The following is a 16,860-nucleotide window of genomic DNA, read 5'->3' as shown; positions in this document are numbered from 1 at the left end:
ATAGCGAAAGCAGCACACACAAAAATGCACTATATACGAGGAGAAAATGCTCGCAGATATGTGTGTATTACTCCAAACTGTGTACAAATCATGCGCCTATCAGGATAAATTCTTTCTAAGATGCTGAAGGGTTTTCCAGAGGATTTACTGCATCCAAGAGTATTAAAAGTGAACTGCATCCAAGAGTATTAAAAGAACTGGCAGATGTGATCTCAGAACCACTGGCAATCATCTTTGAGAATTCCTGGAGAACAGGCGAAGTCCCAGCAGACTGGAGGAGGGCAAATGTTGTCCCTATTTTCAAAAAGGGGAAAAGAGAGGACCCAAATAATTACCGCCCAGTCAGTCTGACATCAATACCAGGGAAGATTCTGGAGCAGATCATCAAGCAAACAATCTGTGAGCACCTAGAAAGGAATGCTGTGATCACCAATAGTCAGCATGGATTTCTGAAAAATAAGTCATGTCAGACGAACCTGATCTCGTTTTTTGACAGAATTACAAGCCTGGTAGATGAAGGGAACGCAGTGGATGTAGCCTACCTTGATTTCAGCAAGGCATTTGACAAGGTGCCCCATGATATTCTTGTAAAGAAGCTGGTAAAATGCGGTCTTGACTATGCTACCACTCAGTGGATTTGTAACTGGCTGACTGACCGGACCCAAAGGGTGCTCATCAATGGTTCCTCTTCATCCTGGAGAAGAGTGACTAGTGGGGTGCCACAGGGTTCTGTCTTGGGCCCGGTCTTATTCAACATCTTTATCAACGACTTGGATGATGGACTCAAGGGCATCCTGATCAAATTTGCAGATGACACCAAACTGGGAGGGGTGGCTAACACCCCAGAGGACAGGATCACACTTCAAAACGACCTTGACAGATTAGAGAACTGGGCCAAAACAAACAAGATGAATTTTAACAGGGAGAAATGTAAAGTATTGCACTTGGGCAAAAAAAATGAGAGGCACAAATACAAGATGGGTGACACCTGGCTTGAGAGCAGTACATGTGAAAAGGATCTAGGAGTCTTGGTTGACCACAAACTTGACATGAGCCAACAGTGTGATGCGGCAGCTAAAAAAGCCAATGCAATTCTGGGCTGCATCAATAGGAGTATAGCATCTAGATCAAGGGAAGTTATAGTGCCACTGTATTCTGCTCTGGTCAGACCTCACCTGGAGTACTGTGTCCAGTTCTGGGCACCACAGTTCAAGAAGGACACTGACAAACTGCAACGTGTCCAGAGGAGGGCAACCAAAATGGTCAAAGGCCTGGAAACGATGCCTTATGAGGAACGGCTAAGGGAGCTGGGCATGTTTAGCCTGGAGAAGAGGAGGTTAAGGGGGGATATGATAGCCATGTTCAAATATATAAAAGGATGTCACATAGAGGAGGGAGAAAGGTTGTTTTCTGCTGCTCCAGAGAAGCGGACACGGAGCAATGGATCCAAACTACAAGAAAGAAGATTCCACCTAAACATTAGGAAGAACTTCCTGACAGTAAGAGCTGTTTGACAGTGGAATTTGCTGCCAAGGAGTGTGGTGGAGTCTCCTTCTTTGGAGGTCTTTAAGCAGAGGCTTGACAACCATATGTCAGGAGTGCTCTGATGGTGTTTCCTGCTTGGCAGGGGGTTGGACTCGATGGCCCTTGTGGTCTCTTCCAACTCTTCTATGATTCTATGATTCTATGATTCTATGATACTTAAATAAAAACCTTGCCGATCGCCGTGGAGACGTTGCCATTTGAATTTAAGAATGGGGAAACGAGAAACCAACAACTCCAAAATGGATAGATCCTTCCATCTCTTAATTGTCAAAGATGATGGGCACCATGTTGTCTAAGCCTGGTATACAATATTAAATTGGTTAACATGATGAAGTTAAGTTTTAAAAACTGGGATTGTTCTTTTCAGATGGAAAGCCTTGAGTCGCGAGAGCTATGGAAAGGTTTTATTCTCACGGTTGTGGAGGTGAGTTTATTCCTTTCTCTTCTCCTTCTCCTTCTCCTTCTCCGTCTTCTTCTTCTTCTTGTGTTTTAGCGATTTTTAGTCATGTTTTTTTAAAAGGAAGCAAAGCTCTATGAGGAGCAATTGATAGTTTAAGCACCCGACCACCACCATGTGGGAAGAGAAACTGACGTCGGGGCAATTCAGAGAGGCTATTTAAGGGATAAATTGGGAAGTTTTGGCTCGCAAAACTTTACATCCTGTGTCAGTCTTACTCAGAATAATGACATGAATGCGCCCGACTGACTTAGGGCTATGCATTTCAGTGAGCCTACTCTGAGTACAACATAGTTGAATACAACCCAAAGTCTCTAGCTTGGGACAACGGGAAGAACCATATTTTTTGCTCTATAAGACTCACTTTTCCCCTCCTAAAAAGTAAGGGGAAATGTGTGTGCGTCTTACGGAGCCAATGCAGGCTGCGCAGCTATCCCAGAAGCCAGAACAGCAAGAGGGATTGCTGCTTTCACTGCGCAGCGATCCCTCTTTCTGTTCTGGCTTCTGAGATTCAGAATATTTTTTTTCTTGTTTTCCGCCTCCAAAAACTAGGTGCGTCTTGTGGTCTGGTGCGTCTTATAGAGCGAAAAATACAGTAGTCAAAAGAAGCTTAGCCCTGCAAAAGGGGAGGTTTTCAATTGTAAATAAGGCCAGTGTGAAATTTTTGGATTTAACATGTAGGGTTTCAAGCATGTAAATAACGTCAGAAGATTATCTCATTCGGTGTGGGGTGATTCAACCCTTCTCCCTAGCTGCAGTCCTAGATGAAATGACTATTTATTATGTCGGAAGTGCAACAGCAGTGATCATTAACTAAATGGTTCATTCTGCTTGTGTTTCAGTCAAACAGCCAAGAGAGGGGCGGGGCAGGGGTGTTGCCGAGCAACCAAGCAGAGTGACATCACGTTTGCTGAGGTAGCATGCACTCTGATTGGCTGAGTAGTTCTGAGAGAATTTTTCCTCTGAACGTTTGGTTGAATGTCTCCCTACTGTAAATCTCTCTGCTACAAGGCTGGTTTACTTCTCAAATTATACACACTGCTTTTGTTCAGTACAGTGGTACCTCGGGTTAAGTACTTAATTCGTTTCGGAGGTCCGTTCTTAACCTGAAACTGTTCTTAACCTGAAGCACCACTTTAGCTAATGGCCGCAGCGCCGCCAAAGCACAATTTCTGTTCTCATCCTGAAGCAAAGTTCTTAACCTGAAGCACTATTTCTGGGTTAGCGGAGTCTGTAACCTGAAGCGTCTGTAACCTGAAGCGTATGTAACCCGAGGTACCACTGTAAAGTGCTGTCAGGATTTCTTTTATCTCCAGGCTCCATCTGCATTGTTGAAGTGACTTAAGCAACAGCTTTCACCCCAAACTCTGTTCTCCCGTAGATGAAAGTCCCGACCACCCTGAGTTTGCTCCCCGGTCACTTCTGCATGTTGTCTGAAGCACTCGAGAAAGAAAAGGAACGTCGATCCAAGGCTGACATGAGAGTCGAGAAGCCGCTTCCAGAGTGAGTGGACTGTAAACCCCTGGAGGCAAAGATGTGTTTATATTTTGCCAGGGGAAATAATATGCACTCGGTGTTACTGGTGACTTTTAAACTTAGTAGGGCTACAATTTTCCACCCTGCAGTTTTCCTTTTACAGTGCACCCTTGGGTTACATTAAAGGTAAAGGTAAAGGTACCCCTGCCCGTACGGCCCAGTCGTGACCGACTCTGGGGTTGCGCGCCCATCTCGCTTAAGAGGCCGGGGGCCAGCGCTGTCCGGAGACAATTCCAGGTCACGTGGCCAGCATGACGAAGCTGCTCTGGCGAGCCAGAGCCGCACACGGAAACGCCGTTTACCTTCCCGCTATAAAGCGGTACCTATTTATCTACTTGCACTTAAGGGTGCTTTTGAACTGCTAGGTGGGCAGGAGCTGGGACCGAATGACGGGAGCTCACCCCGCCGCGGGGATTCGAACCGCCGACCATGCGATCGGCAAGTCCTAGGCGCTGAGGTTTTACCCACAGCGCCACCCATGTCCCTTGGGTTACATTACCTTCGGGTAATGTAACTTTTGGGTTGCGAATGCTGCAAAACTGGAAATGTATGCGCGCCGCGGACATGGGCAGAAGTGCTCAATCACGTCGCATGCGTGCGCAGAAGGGTGCCTCTGGTTACCAAGATTTCGGATTATGACCGGGCCTCCAGAACGGATCCCGTTCGTAACTGGGAAAGTGTGTCTCGACATGTGTTGGAAGTGCAACAGCAGAGATCATTCAGTTTGCAACTTATGGGTTAATTCTGCTGGTGCTACAGTCTGTTGGCCAAGAAGGGGACCAGTGGAGCTGTTGCTTAGCAACCAGGAAGAATAGCATGATGCTTGCTGAGGCTGCACTTGGTCTGATTTGGACTCCACCAAGCAGGGCAAAGGGACGCGGGTGGCGCTGTGGGTTAAACCACAGAGCCTAGGACTTGCTGATCAGAAGGTCGGCGGTTCGAATCCCCTCAACGGGGTGAGCTCCTGTTGCTCGGTCCCAGCTCCTGCCAACCTAGCAGTTCGAAAGCACGTCAAAGTGCAAGTAGATAAATAGGTACCGCTCCAGCGGGAAGGTAAACGGCGTTTCCGTGCGCTGCTCTGGTTCGCCAGAAGCGGCTTAGTCCTGCTGGCCACATGACCCGGAAGCTGTACGCTGGCTCCCTCGGCCAATAAAGCGAGATGAGCGCCGCAACCCCAGAGTCGGCCATGACTGGACCTGACGTTCAGGGATCCCTTTACCTTTTTAAACAGGGCAAACTGTTTTTTAAAGTCCCACCAACACTCCTTGCAATGGAATAGAAGATTATTCACACACAATGCAGGGCTGTTTAAGACAGGAAAGCTGTCTGGGCCAAGGCTGTCGTTTTGCAAAAGACCTCTGCTTTATTTATTTCCGCCCCAGCTGTTTCTTCAAGGTCTCCAGGACGGAGGCCGAAGTCCTTCTGGAGAAGAACGAAAACTGTGGGAATATGTTGCTGCGGCCAGGAGGGGATGGCAAGAGCGTCTCTGTGACCACCCGGCTGAAAGCGAACGGGTGAGTTTGGCAAGGCAAATCCATTGCAGAAAATTCTGCGATCTTCGTTTCCTCCTTTAGTCCCTTGCCATCTGAAGATCCAGCCGTCTCCCTTGCTGGCCTCCTGCTTCTAACGCGTTAAAAGGTTTTGTGTTCATTATTGTTCACTTTTTAAAAAATTATATTAATTATTTGTTTGTTTCAACAACTTGCATATCGCATCATCGCAGTCATCTCCAAGTGGGGATCCAGTGCAAACAAGACTAAAAAAATGCATTAAAACTATAAAATCAGAACTCAGTTAAATAGCCTGCCGACAATACAAAGTCTCCAGTAAGCACTGGAAGTTCAGCTGGAAGGGAAGACAATGATATTGGGCCCACAATATTATAATGACAATGACAACAACGATTTTATTGCAGTGGTACCTTTGTTTTCAAACGTAATCCGTTCCAGAAGACCGTTCGACTTCCGAAATGTTTGAAAACCGCGGCGCAAAGGGCGGTCCAGTTTCTATGGCGAAAATAATAATTAAAAAAAAACCTCAGTGGAAGTCGTTTGGCTTCCCAAAAGCGTTCGGAAACAGAACGCAATTACTTCTGGGTTTTTGGTGTTCGAAAACCAAAACATTCAGCTTCTGAGATGCTCGAAAACTGAGATAACTCTGTACAGTGGTGCCCCACAAGACGAATGCCTCGCAAGACGGAAAACCCGCTAGACGAAAGGGTTTTCCGTTTTTCAATGCGCTTCGCAGGACGAATTTCTCTATGGGCTTGCTTCGCAAGACGAAAATGTCTTGCGATTTTTGAGATTTTTTTTCGCTCCCCACCCCCTTTTTCTAAGGCGCTAAGCTGCTAATAGCCTTTTAGCAGCTAATCTGCTAACCCCTTAAGCCTTTAATAGCCGCTAATAGCCGCTAAACCGCTAATAGCGCTAATCCGCTAAACTGCTAATAGGGTTGCTTCGCAAAACAAAAAAACCGCTAGACGAAGAGACTCGCGGAATGGATTCTTTTCGTCTTGCGAGGCACCACTGTATTTATATGCCTCTCATCTGAGTGGGCTGTGTGTCTGAGTCATGGGGGACCACTAGGAATAATTGTGATATACTCAATCTCCACCCCCAGTTCCTTATTGTCTACTTTTTCGCTGCCCCCCTGCATGAGGCACGGGAGAATTGAGCTGGCAGAATTAACAGGGGCTGCAAGAACTGAGAGAGGCATTAGCTGGCTTCATGGTTTTTCCCACACTGTGATTTTTGTATAGCACACACACACACATATCATGATTTGTGTTACATTGACAGGTCAAAAATCATGAAACAGTATGGACCTCAAACCAGTTTTGGACGATATATCAATATGTATTTTGCCCTTCCTTAATGTCCTTCATATGAACTGATGGTGATTTTGTTGGGAAAAACATCCTTGGAAGCCAAGACGCAAGCTTAAAATTGAACACAGCCAAACATGCAATATTGAAATATAGGCTGCAAAACTTTAAAATGTGCCCTTTCCAGCGAACTCCATAAATATTCTCTTTAAGTGCTTCTTCTAAAGTTTTCTGCTTCCCCTAGAACAGAAGCAGACCACAAGCTTGTAAGTTATAAAAAGGTTTACTTACCAATGCTCCAAAGGTCAGAGTCATGTGCTTTTCCATGCAGCAGTTAGAAAAAGATGCACAGGCAGAAAAAAAGTTATTGGTTACAAAATGGTGAAAGCTAAACTAGTGTATAGGGAAAAGCTAGTTTCAGGGTACATTCTTGTCTGAAACAGAAAAGGCTTGTTAAAGCCATGCAGTTGGAGGGAACAATTCAGAGAATGAAAGCTTGGTTACCTCTTTCCTCCCAAGGTAAGGGGAAATGACATAGGCAAAGCCTGTCAGGACAGCTTACTCTATGGCATTAACCCTTCATGCATTTATTAGACTGAAGCATGCTGCTATATAAGGCGGGTTTAGCCTACAAATTTTACATAATTTCTTTTTATTTCCTTTATCCCCCCCCCCATTCTTTTGCTTTTGTTTTCTTCCTTGTTAAATTTGCAAATAAAAAAACTTTTTTTAAAAAAACAAACACATCGATTCTTACAAAAAGACATTGCTCAATTTCCCTCTTTCCCCCGTATCCGGTGCAGGATCGTGTCTATAAAGCACTATAAAATCAACCTGACTGATGGAGAATACATCATTGATGTCGAAGAGCCGGTGAGTTGTGCTGGGGCCGTCATTCAACTCGGTGGCAGGGCAAATGTTTTGTAAGGACAAGGTTCCAGATTACCGTATTTTTTGCTCTCTAAGACTCACTTTTTCCCTCCTAAAAAGTAAGGGGAAACGTGTGTGCGTCTTATGGAGCGAATGCAGGCTGTGCAGCTATCCCAGAAGCCAGAACAGCAAGAGGGATTGCTGCTTTCACTGCGCAGCGATCCCTCTTGCTGTTCTGGCTTCTGAGATTCAGAATATTTTTTTTCTTGTTTTCCTCCTCCAAAAACTAGGCGCGTCTTGTGGTCTGGTGCGTCTTATAGAGCGAAAAATACGGTAAATCCTACATATCGTGAGTTGAAAGGACCGGTTAGCAGATGGCGGGCCAAGATCTTTCTTTGCCTGAGACCCCAGAGAGCAAATTCTCTATCAGGGAACTGCCATCAGTGTCCGAGGGAGAGAGCAAGCTCCGAAGGGATTCCAGAGAGCGTCCCGGGATTGGGAGAGGCAGCCCATCTTCTGGGGGAGAGAATCAGCGTAGCTCCAGTGGAGAAGGGGGGCAGATGGGGGAATCGGCGAGGCGAACCCATGACTCCTTGCCGGGGACCAGCGGGGAGAGGAAGGGTCCTCCGCTGCCCACGCCCTCCTTGCGCAGAAGGCTTCCACGCAGGGAGAGTAGGCGGAGACTTGGTGTCAAAGAGCTTCTTTGCTGGAAGAAGTTTAAGAAACGCCCACTGACGGATTCTGCCAGCCATTGAGACAGTCACGGGCTAGTGGCTGCCCGGACAGGAAAGGTTCACTCAGGCAACCCAGCCAGACGTTGGGACAAGCTTACGTACGAGCAACCCCTAGAACCATTACAGTAACCTTTAAAGAATACAGACACAAGAGTCTTTCCTTAAAAGGAACAAGAAGTTTACTCACATTTCAGTTCACGATTTGATCCTTGAAAGGCAGGCTTGAATTAGTAGTTGCATAACAATCTTTGAGAGACAGCAGACTGCAAGATTAGGGGCACAGGATCAGGCCCAAATGTCTGTGTGGACAAGGGGGCACCAGGTATCAAGGCGAGCAAGCAAGAACAGGCAGGCTCATGCAATGGAACAATTTGTCAGTTTTGTTTCTCTCCGTTTCTCATTTCCCCCATCTTAAAGTTCAGTTCCCCATATTTCTGGAGCAATTTGCAGATTTGCTTATAGAAAAGAATAATCTGGAAAACGAGCGAGGTCCCAGCTAAAGAAGACTGGCGTCTTAAACTGATGGATCTAACATACAGAATAAGAACAAGAAGGACATACGTTTAGAGAAGATTGGAAAACGTTTGTTGAATATACGTGGGGGAAATTGTGCACACCTGAAAAACGTTGGCAGCATTAAGATAAATTCAACGGTGTAAATAAGTTTTGATGGATGCAATGGTGGAATACTGAACGGTTTAGTTTTTGTAAAATATGCAGGGATTTCTGATATGCAAAATGAACCAGTGAAGAAGGGAAGTTGCTGATATTTTAAGGATGTTTAAATGAATATTCTAAATTGTAAAACAGAAAAGTTTATTAAAAATCATAGGAAAAAAATGAATAAGAATGAATCCTCCAAACAAATAAAAAACCATACATACTTCACAAAAATTCTTCAGACTATTAGTTTGAACCCCTGAATACATTTTTGTACACCATTTGGACTAACGTACACATATAGATGGGACGCGGGTGGCGCTGTGGGTGAAACCACAGAGCCTAGGACTTGCCGATCAGAAGGTCGGTGGTTCAAATCCCCGTGATGGGGTGAGCTCCCGTTGCTCGGTCCCTGCTCCTGCCAACTTAGGAGTTCGAAAGCACGTCAAAGTGCAAGTAGATAAATAGGTACCACTCCGGCGGGAAGGTAAACAGTGTTTCCGTGCGCTGCTTTGGTTTGCCAGAAGCGGCTTAGTCCTGCTGGCCACATGACCCGGAAGCTGTACACTGTGTCTCTCGGCCAATAAAGCGAGATGAGCGCCGCAACCTCAGAGTTGGTCATGACTGGACCTAATGGTCAGGGGTCCCTTTACCTTTACTTTACACATATAGATATGCAAACAGATCCATATATCTGTGGAAATAACTTGCATGATCTTAGGGGAAATATATATATTTATGAAAAGGTTTGCTTAGGGGAAACTGCGTGCAGAAACGTTGCATATTAGATAAATGTGCTGGTGAGTTTATCTTGAGGACTTAAAAAAAAAAAGCAATTGACAGGCTGACATGGAAAGGCAGATAGCTGAACTTAAGACAGAAGAAATGAGAAACCGAGAGAAACGAAAACGGACAGATTCACACACACCACTTCTTGGTGTTCTTCGGGTAGAATTTCCAACTCTTCACCAAGCCCTGGTAAATGTTAGTGAATGGTTTCCCCCTCTTTCTCTTTCCCCAGTATCGCTGCTCTTCGCTTGCCAAGGTGGTGGAATTTTTTGTAAACAGCAGCAAGCGCATCCTGGTGCCCCTGTCTCTCGACGAGAGCTACGCCATGACTCTAGGTAGGTTCGTGGCTCAAGCCCTCCTCTACGTTGTCGGAACGCGTTAGAAATTTCCCCATAGGAATCAAAGGAAATTGTTGACTTGTTATGTGAACGCTCGCCAAAGGAGAGATACCTGAGAAGGCATCGTGCTCAGATAGCAGGACCTGCACGTACTTTGGTTCGCCGCCCGGTATTTAACATAATCTATGTTGCCATTGGTGGCGCTGTGGGTTAAACCACAGAGCCTAGGACTTGCCGATCAGAAGGTCAGCAGTTCGAATCCCCGCGACGGGTTGAGCTCCCGTTGCTCGGTCCCTGCTCCTGCCAACCTAGCAGTTCGAAAGCACGTCAAAGTGCAAGTAGATAAATAGGTACCACTCCGGCGGGAAGGTAAATGGCGTTTCTGTGCGCTGCTCTGGTTCACCAGAAGCGGCTTAGCCATGCTGGCCACATGACCCGGAAGCTGTACGCCGGCTCCCTCGGCCAATAAAGTGAGATGAGCGCTGCAACCCCAGAGTCGGCCACGACTGGACCTAATGGTCAGGGGTCCCTTTATTTTTTTATGTTGCCGTTGGTTTTACATAGGTCAACGTAACTTGCAAATTTAAACAGTCAAATGTGTAATTATTTCTGCGCTTCCATGCAAAGGAAATGCAATTTAAACGGCCAAAAAATCAATGTCACCAACTGCATATAACCAGTGCCCTGAAAAACTTCTTCTCCTTCTCCGATCCCACATAGCTGAGTGAGATTGTCTTCCATAAACATGGTCTTAATTGTGAGTCCATAAGTGACTGTGGAGGCCAATTCTGGATCCACAACATCCTTCTACAGTGGGGACATAGGTTTCTGGGTGGGAGTTCATCACGGTGTGGATTTGCCAAGTGTGCCTTCCTCTTAGCACATTTCTCCCTTTTGTCGTGAGTTTGAGTGTCTTCAAAGCCCATGACGCCTTTGGTAAAGGCTGTTCTCCAACTGGAGTGCTCGCAGGCCAGTGTTTGTGGTTCGTGGACCCGACCCCTGCAATGTGGAATGAATGATATAAGGTTAATGGGCAAGAAAAGGCCACAACTTTATTGATTACAGCAGTGAAAAGGTATTGGCTTAGGCATTGGATGTCTAAAACAAGGGGGGTTTATTCACCAGTAGGTGGAGCCTGTTGATGCTAATCCAACTATAGGCTCTCCCCTGATGTCACCGAGGGTCGTGCCATGGCCTCCCGCCAAGCAGGCATCGGACAGAATACACGACCGCCAGATTCCTTTAACGGAATACCCAGAAATTGAAGGCATAGGTGATGGCCACACCTAGCCCTTCCACACACCACAACACATTATTCCAATGCCTAACCTACCCACCAATACCACGAAAGTTGTGACGATTGCTACGAGGTAGGCGAAAAAACCCAAAAGCCTAATGCCAAATGGAAAAATTCCTACCAGGCCCCCCGGACAACCAGGGCGACCAACCTAAGGTCCATAGCAAGGCCAAGGAAAAAACTAAGACCCTGAGCTCAAAGGGAGTGGAGGGTGGGTGACTCACGACGGGACGACGGAGAGTGAGGCCGAAGAGGGGCTGGCGCCGCAGCATTTAGGCTGCTGTAAACGCCCCCTCGGAGGCACCTGGTTGGGTGCCTGCCGATGGGCGTGGGCGCCAGCCAGGTGAGTGGGTGAGGCAGGGAGCTAACGCCCCCTGCTAGGGGCGGAGCTCGGGCTCCCGCCCACAACCACTCCCCTGTCTTCCAGGGAGGAGAGTCTTCCTCAGTTGTTGGTGTTTATACTACATTTTTAAAGATTTTCCTTGAGACAGTCTTTAAACCTCTTTTGTTGACCACCAGCATTACGCTTTCCATTTTTAAGTTCGGAATAGAGTAGTTGCTTTGGAAGACGATCATCAGGCATCCGCACAACATGACCAGTCCAACGAAGTTGATGTTGAAGAATCATTGCTTCGACACGGGTGATCTTTGCTTCTTCCAGTACACTGGCATTAGTTTGCCTGTCTTCCCAAGGGATGTGTAAAATTTTTCTACGGCAACAACAGCAGCTGAGGAGAACAACTGGTCTTTCGCTGGGCTTGTTTCCGTTGCAGACATGGGACAAATACACAGACTTAGTGATAGCTTCTACTTTTGTTTCTGTGTTTGGCAAGATCTGTAACTGCAGTTTCTTCTCGTTTTGCAGAGATCGTGGAGACGGATAAAGAAAGTGGAGAGACTGCCCTGGTGGCCCCGCGCTTGCCCGGTATCCTGCCACGACCCCCAAGAGGTGTGACAATTCGCTTGCACTAATCCTGTGGCTAAACTCATGCTAACCTCCCTGTTCCTCTTCCCTGGGGGCCAGGAATTTGGGCTGCCACACCCAACCTTCCTATGGTCTTTATAGGGACGTGGGTGGCGCTGTGGTCTAAACCACTGAGCCTCTTGGGCTTGCCGATCAGAAGGTTGGCGGTTCGAATCCCTGCGACGGGGTGAGCTCCCATTGCTCGGTCCCTGCTCCTGCCAACCTAGCAGTTCGAAAGCACATCAAAGTGCAAGTAGATAAATAGGTACCACTCTGGCGGGAAGGTAAACGGCGTTTCCGTGCACTCTGGTTTCCATCACAATGTCCCGTTGCGCCACAAGCAGTTTAGTTCGGCTGGTCACATGACCTGGAAAGCTGTCTGTGGACAAACGCCGGCTCCCTTGGCCTTAAAGTGAGATGAGCGCCGCAACCCCATAGTTGCCTTTGACTGGACTTAACCGTCCAGGGATCCTTTACCTTTACCGATGGCCTTTAGCATCTGGTCCTATTTTTGGAGGCCAAGGAAAGTGGAAGAAAGCTGTGTCTCTGCGTAGCCCTCTCCTCCACGAATTTGTAAAATTCTTTTTTTTAAAGGAGGAGCCCATCACTGCCCCCCCCCCAGTGGAGGTTCCTGTCATGGGAGTGTGCTGGCCAGTAAGGTAAAGGTAAAGGGACCCCTGACCATTAGGTCCAGTCGTGGCCAACTCTGGGGTTGAGGCGCTCATCTTGCTTTATTGGCCGAGGGAGCCGGCGTATAGCTTCTGGGTCATGTGGCCAGAAGGACTAAGCCGCTTCTGACGAACCAGAGCAGCGCACGGAAACGCCGTTTACCTTCCCGCCAGAGAGGTACCTATTTATCTACTTGCACTGGCGTGCTTTCGAACTGCTAGGTGGGCAGGAGCAGGGACCGAGCAACGGGAGCTCACCCCGTCGTGGGGATTCGAACCGCCGACCTTCCGATCAGCAAGTCCTAGGCTCTGTGGTTTAACCCACAGTGCCACCCGCGTCCCTTCTCCATCCTAGCATGTCCAAATTTCGTCCGTCTGTCCACACAGCAGGTGCACCCCGAGAAGGAAAGAATTCCCAGTCTCCGAAAAGCTTGCTTCCCCCTCCGCCAATCCATCCCCCAATTCCTGCACGGACTTCCAAGCCTGAGCATGTCTATGAGACCGAAGATGCCCCAGACCAGACGTACGTGAACGACGAAGGTAATTCTTTGTCGACGGGTCTTTAGATAGGATCTGAATAGGCTTTGTGGTAATGAAGGGATGGGTTTCTGTGCAGTCAGTTTGAAACGGATCCCAAAACCCACCTTTTCCCTTTTCCAAGGGAGCATTTCTAAAATGCTTTAACTTGAGCTCTTGAGCCAAAACCCAGCTGTATAAACAAGTGCTCAAAGCTCTCTCCCTTATCAGTCCATGAAGGCTGGTAATGATGGATGGCCTTGTCCATTCCAAAGTGGAACAGGGATGGCACGCCTGGGCCTTATCTTACATCCTGACCACAAAGATCACACTCTGACGCACAGACCTAGTCCGGGAACAGCGCCAGAGTGTGTTCTTGGAGTTGGTGACCTCTTGCTCCAAGATAAGAGTGCCGGAACAGGAATACCCTTATATGATCAAGAGTACAGGAAGGAAAACCCTTTTATGGTTAAGCGTACCGGAGCAGGAACATCTGTGATGTCAACCTGCATGTATAATCTGACGTGTCTGGATTCCTGGGGAAGGGGGGAAGAGGGTGCCTGGAGGATATATATACTGCATGAAATTTCTCATTTCTTTGGACTTGCTGTGGACTGACCGCTCAAGTGCCTTTCTGCTGCTCCGGAGAGCAGAAACAAAGAACTCTTTCTCTGAACCAACCCTCGGTGTCATTTCATAGAATCGTAGAGTTGGAAGAGACCCCAAGGGCCATCGAGTCCAACCCCCTGCCAAGCAGGAAACACCATCAGAGCACTCCTGACATATGGTTGTCAAGCCTCTGCTTAAAGACCTCCAAAGAAGGAGACTCCGCCACACTCCTTGGCAGCAAATTCCACTGTCAAACAGCTCTTACTGTCAGGAAGTTCTTCCTAATGTTGAGGTGGAATCTTCTTTCTTGTAGTTTGGATCCATTGCTCCGTGTCCGCTTCTCTGGAGCAGCAGAAAACAACCTTTCTCCCTCCTCTATGTGACATCCTTTTATATATTTGAACATGGCTATCATATCACCCCTTAACCTCCTCTTCTCCAGGCTAAACATGCCCAGCTCCCTTAGCCGTTCCTCATAAAATTTGACTTCCTTCCTCCCGTCCGGGAGCAACGCAGACCCCCACCAATCGGTAAAGTCCAATAAGGCTACAGTTATTTCATGGACCTCCGTGTTGCTCTCACAACAAGCCTGCCAGGGAGGCCAGGATGAAAGGGAGTGTCAAGAACTGAAATATGTACAGCCTTTGGGAAATGAAGAAGGGGGGAAAATAATAATGCTAAAATGTTTTAAGTATTGAAATGGAATTAGGAAATGAGCAGAGAGGAAGGGAGGGAAGAGAGGTCAAAGAAATGGTCAAAGGCCTGGAAACGATGCCTTATGAGGAACGGCTAAGGGAGCTGGGCATGTTTAGCCTGGAGAAGAGGAGGTTAAGGGGTGATATGATAGCCATGTTCAAATCTATCAAAGGATGTCACATAGAGGAGGGAGAAAGGTTGTTTTCTGCTGCTCCAGAGAAGCGGACACGGAGCAATGGATCCAAACTACAAGAAAGAAGATTCCACCTAAACATTAGGAAGAACTTCCTGACAGTAAGAGCTGTTTGACAGTGGAATTTGCTGCCAAGGAGTGTGGTGGAGTCTCCTTCTTTGGAGGTCTTTAAGCAGAGGCTTGACAACCATATATCAGGAGTGCTCTGATGGTGTTTCCTGCTTGGCAGGGGGTTGGACTCGATGGCCCTTGTGGTCTCTTCCAACTCTACGATTCTATGATTCTATGAGAGGCACCATGGAAGCAGGGCGGTAAGTCAACCCTGAAATTTGTATTAATTTGATGTTAATTGGCTAAAATTTCCGAAATGCAATAAAAATTAATTGCACCCCCCCAAAATGCGAGGGTCACTGACCCAGACTCAACCAGCGAGGTTTGTGACTGCATAAAGGCTTGAATGTCAAAGTCCTGTGCTCTAACCACTACGTTGCGCTGCCTTGTAGCTGGTTCGTTGCAATATGCAGGACCCTAAACCAGCGATGCAGAACCTGGCAGCCTGGACTCTTAACTCCCATCAGCCCCAGCCGGTGGTCAGGTGGTTTATTGTGGTGTAGTGGTTAGAGTGTTGGACTAGGACTTGGGAGACATGAGTTCGAATCCCTCTGCTTAGCCATAGAATCGTGGAATTCTAGAGCTGGGTCATCTAGTATAAGCCCTTTGAAGTAATCCAGGGCAGGCTATTCTTACCTTCTTAAGCCACTTCTTTTGGATTTTATCGCTCTTTCCCTTTTTCCCAGATGTTGCTGAGATGAGACAGACCAAGCCATTCAAAGGTAAGCAAACATACTTTGTGGTACTTTTAGGAATAAAGGTGTCCAGGGCAGCAGGGGCAGTGTCGTATAGTGGTTAAGAGCAGTGGACTCGTAATCTGGGGAACCGGGTTCGCTTCCCCGCTCCTCCACCTGCAGCTGCTGGGTGACCTTGGGCCAGTCACACTTCTCTGAAGTCTCTCAGCCCCGCTCACCTCACAGAGTGTTTGTTGTGGAGGAGGAAGGGAAAGGAGAATGTTAGCCGCTTTGAGACTCCTTCGGGTAGTGATAAAGCGGGATATCAAATCCAAACTCCTCCTCCTGTTTACCAGCTTCATCTGGTACGCAGGATGAGACCCTTCCTGCCCGCAGACTGTCTCACCAGAGTGGTGCATGCTCTGGTTATCTCCCGCGTGGACTACTGCAATGTGCTCTACGTGAGGCTACCTTGGAAGGTGACCCGGAAACTACAACTAATCCAGTTGTAGCAGCTAGACTGGTGACTGGGAGCTGCCGTTGGGACCACATAATACTGGTCTTGAAAGACTTACATTGGTTCCCAGTATGTTTCCGAGCACAACTCAAAGTGTTGGTGCTGACCTTTAAAGCCCTAAACAGCCCAGTATACCTGAAGGAGCATATCCACCCCCATTGTTCAGCCCGGACATTGAGGTCCAGCTCCGAGGGCCTTCTGGCAGTTCCCTCCCTGTGAGAAGTGAGGTTGCAGGTAACCAGGTAGAGGGCCTTCTCGGTGGTGGCACCCGCCCTGTGGAACGCCCTCCCATCAGATGTCAAGGACATAAACAACTGACTTTTAGAAGACATCTGAAGGCAGCCCTGTTTAGGGAAGTTTATAATGTTTGGTGTTTTATCTGTAATATACTGTTGGGAGCCGCCCAGAATGGCTGGGGCATGTACCGTATTTTTCACTCTATAAGACGCACTTTTCCCCTCCTAAAAAGTAAGGGGAAATGTTGTGCGTCTTATGGAGCTTTCCTGCTCTGCATAGCGCCCCTTCAGCGAAGCGAGAGGCGAAACGGAGCCGCTTCTGTTTCTCCTCCTGCTTTGCTGGTGGGGTGCTGAGCAGAGAGGGAGAGGACATTTTTTCTTGTTCTCCTCCTCTAAAACTAGGTGTGTCTTATGGTCGGGTGCGTCTTATAGAGCGAAAAATACGGTATGTATGTACAGTGGTGCCTCGCAAGACGAAATTAATTCGTTCCACGAGTTTTTTCGTTGAGCGAGTTTTTTCGTCTTGCGAAGCACCACTGCATTTAAACACTAACAATGGTGGGGAAGGGGCGGGGAGAAGCAGGACAGCTGCCGCAGCCGGTACCTCGGACTCACCCGCGCGGCTG

General features: G+C 47.6%; 1 protein-coding gene and 3 long non-coding RNA genes across 5 annotated transcripts in view; all 4 read left to right on the top strand.

The window, feature by feature from the left end:
• The window catches only part of LOC310668693, a 197,633-nt gene that overhangs the window by 117,472 nt on the left and 63,301 nt on the right, over nt 1–16,860 (top strand). The gene's annotated exons all lie outside the window — the stretch shown is intronic.
• The window catches only part of LOC310668645, a 68,504-nt gene that overhangs the window by 41,765 nt on the left and 9,879 nt on the right, over nt 1–16,860 (top strand). The gene's annotated exons all lie outside the window — the stretch shown is intronic.
• LOC310668671 overlaps nt 1–16,860 on the top strand; it is a 44,329-nt gene that overhangs the window by 23,083 nt on the left and 4,386 nt on the right. The window lies entirely within an intron of this gene.
• STAP2 (signal transducing adaptor family member 2) overlaps nt 1–16,860 on the top strand; it is a 30,479-nt gene that overhangs the window by 9,233 nt on the left and 4,386 nt on the right. Inside the window, exons 4-11 of one of the 2 annotated variants that reach the window (XM_083421762.1) lie at nt 1,913–1,969; nt 3,384–3,505; nt 4,921–5,052; nt 7,166–7,235; nt 9,648–9,750; nt 11,916–11,999; nt 13,070–13,222; nt 15,494–15,529. In XM_083421762.1, coding sequence (XP_083277888.1) covers nt 1,913–1,969; nt 3,384–3,505; nt 4,921–5,052; nt 7,166–7,235; nt 9,648–9,750; nt 11,916–11,999; nt 13,070–13,222; nt 15,494–15,529 — 757 coding nt within the window. The remainder of the gene's footprint in view (nt 1–1,912; nt 1,970–3,383; nt 3,506–4,920; nt 5,053–7,165; nt 7,236–9,647; nt 9,751–11,915; nt 12,000–13,069; nt 13,223–15,493; nt 15,530–16,860) is intronic. The other variant, XM_083421763.1, reaches the window with a different exon arrangement.

This window comes from Podarcis tiliguerta, assembly GCF_965153285.1.
Source record: "Podarcis tiliguerta genome assembly, chromosome: 18".
Classification (NCBI taxonomy): Eukaryota; Metazoa; Chordata; class Lepidosauria; order Squamata; family Lacertidae; genus Podarcis; species Podarcis tiliguerta.
Note: the sequence above shows the minus strand (reverse complement) of the source record. Positions and strands in the feature narration are given on the sequence as shown.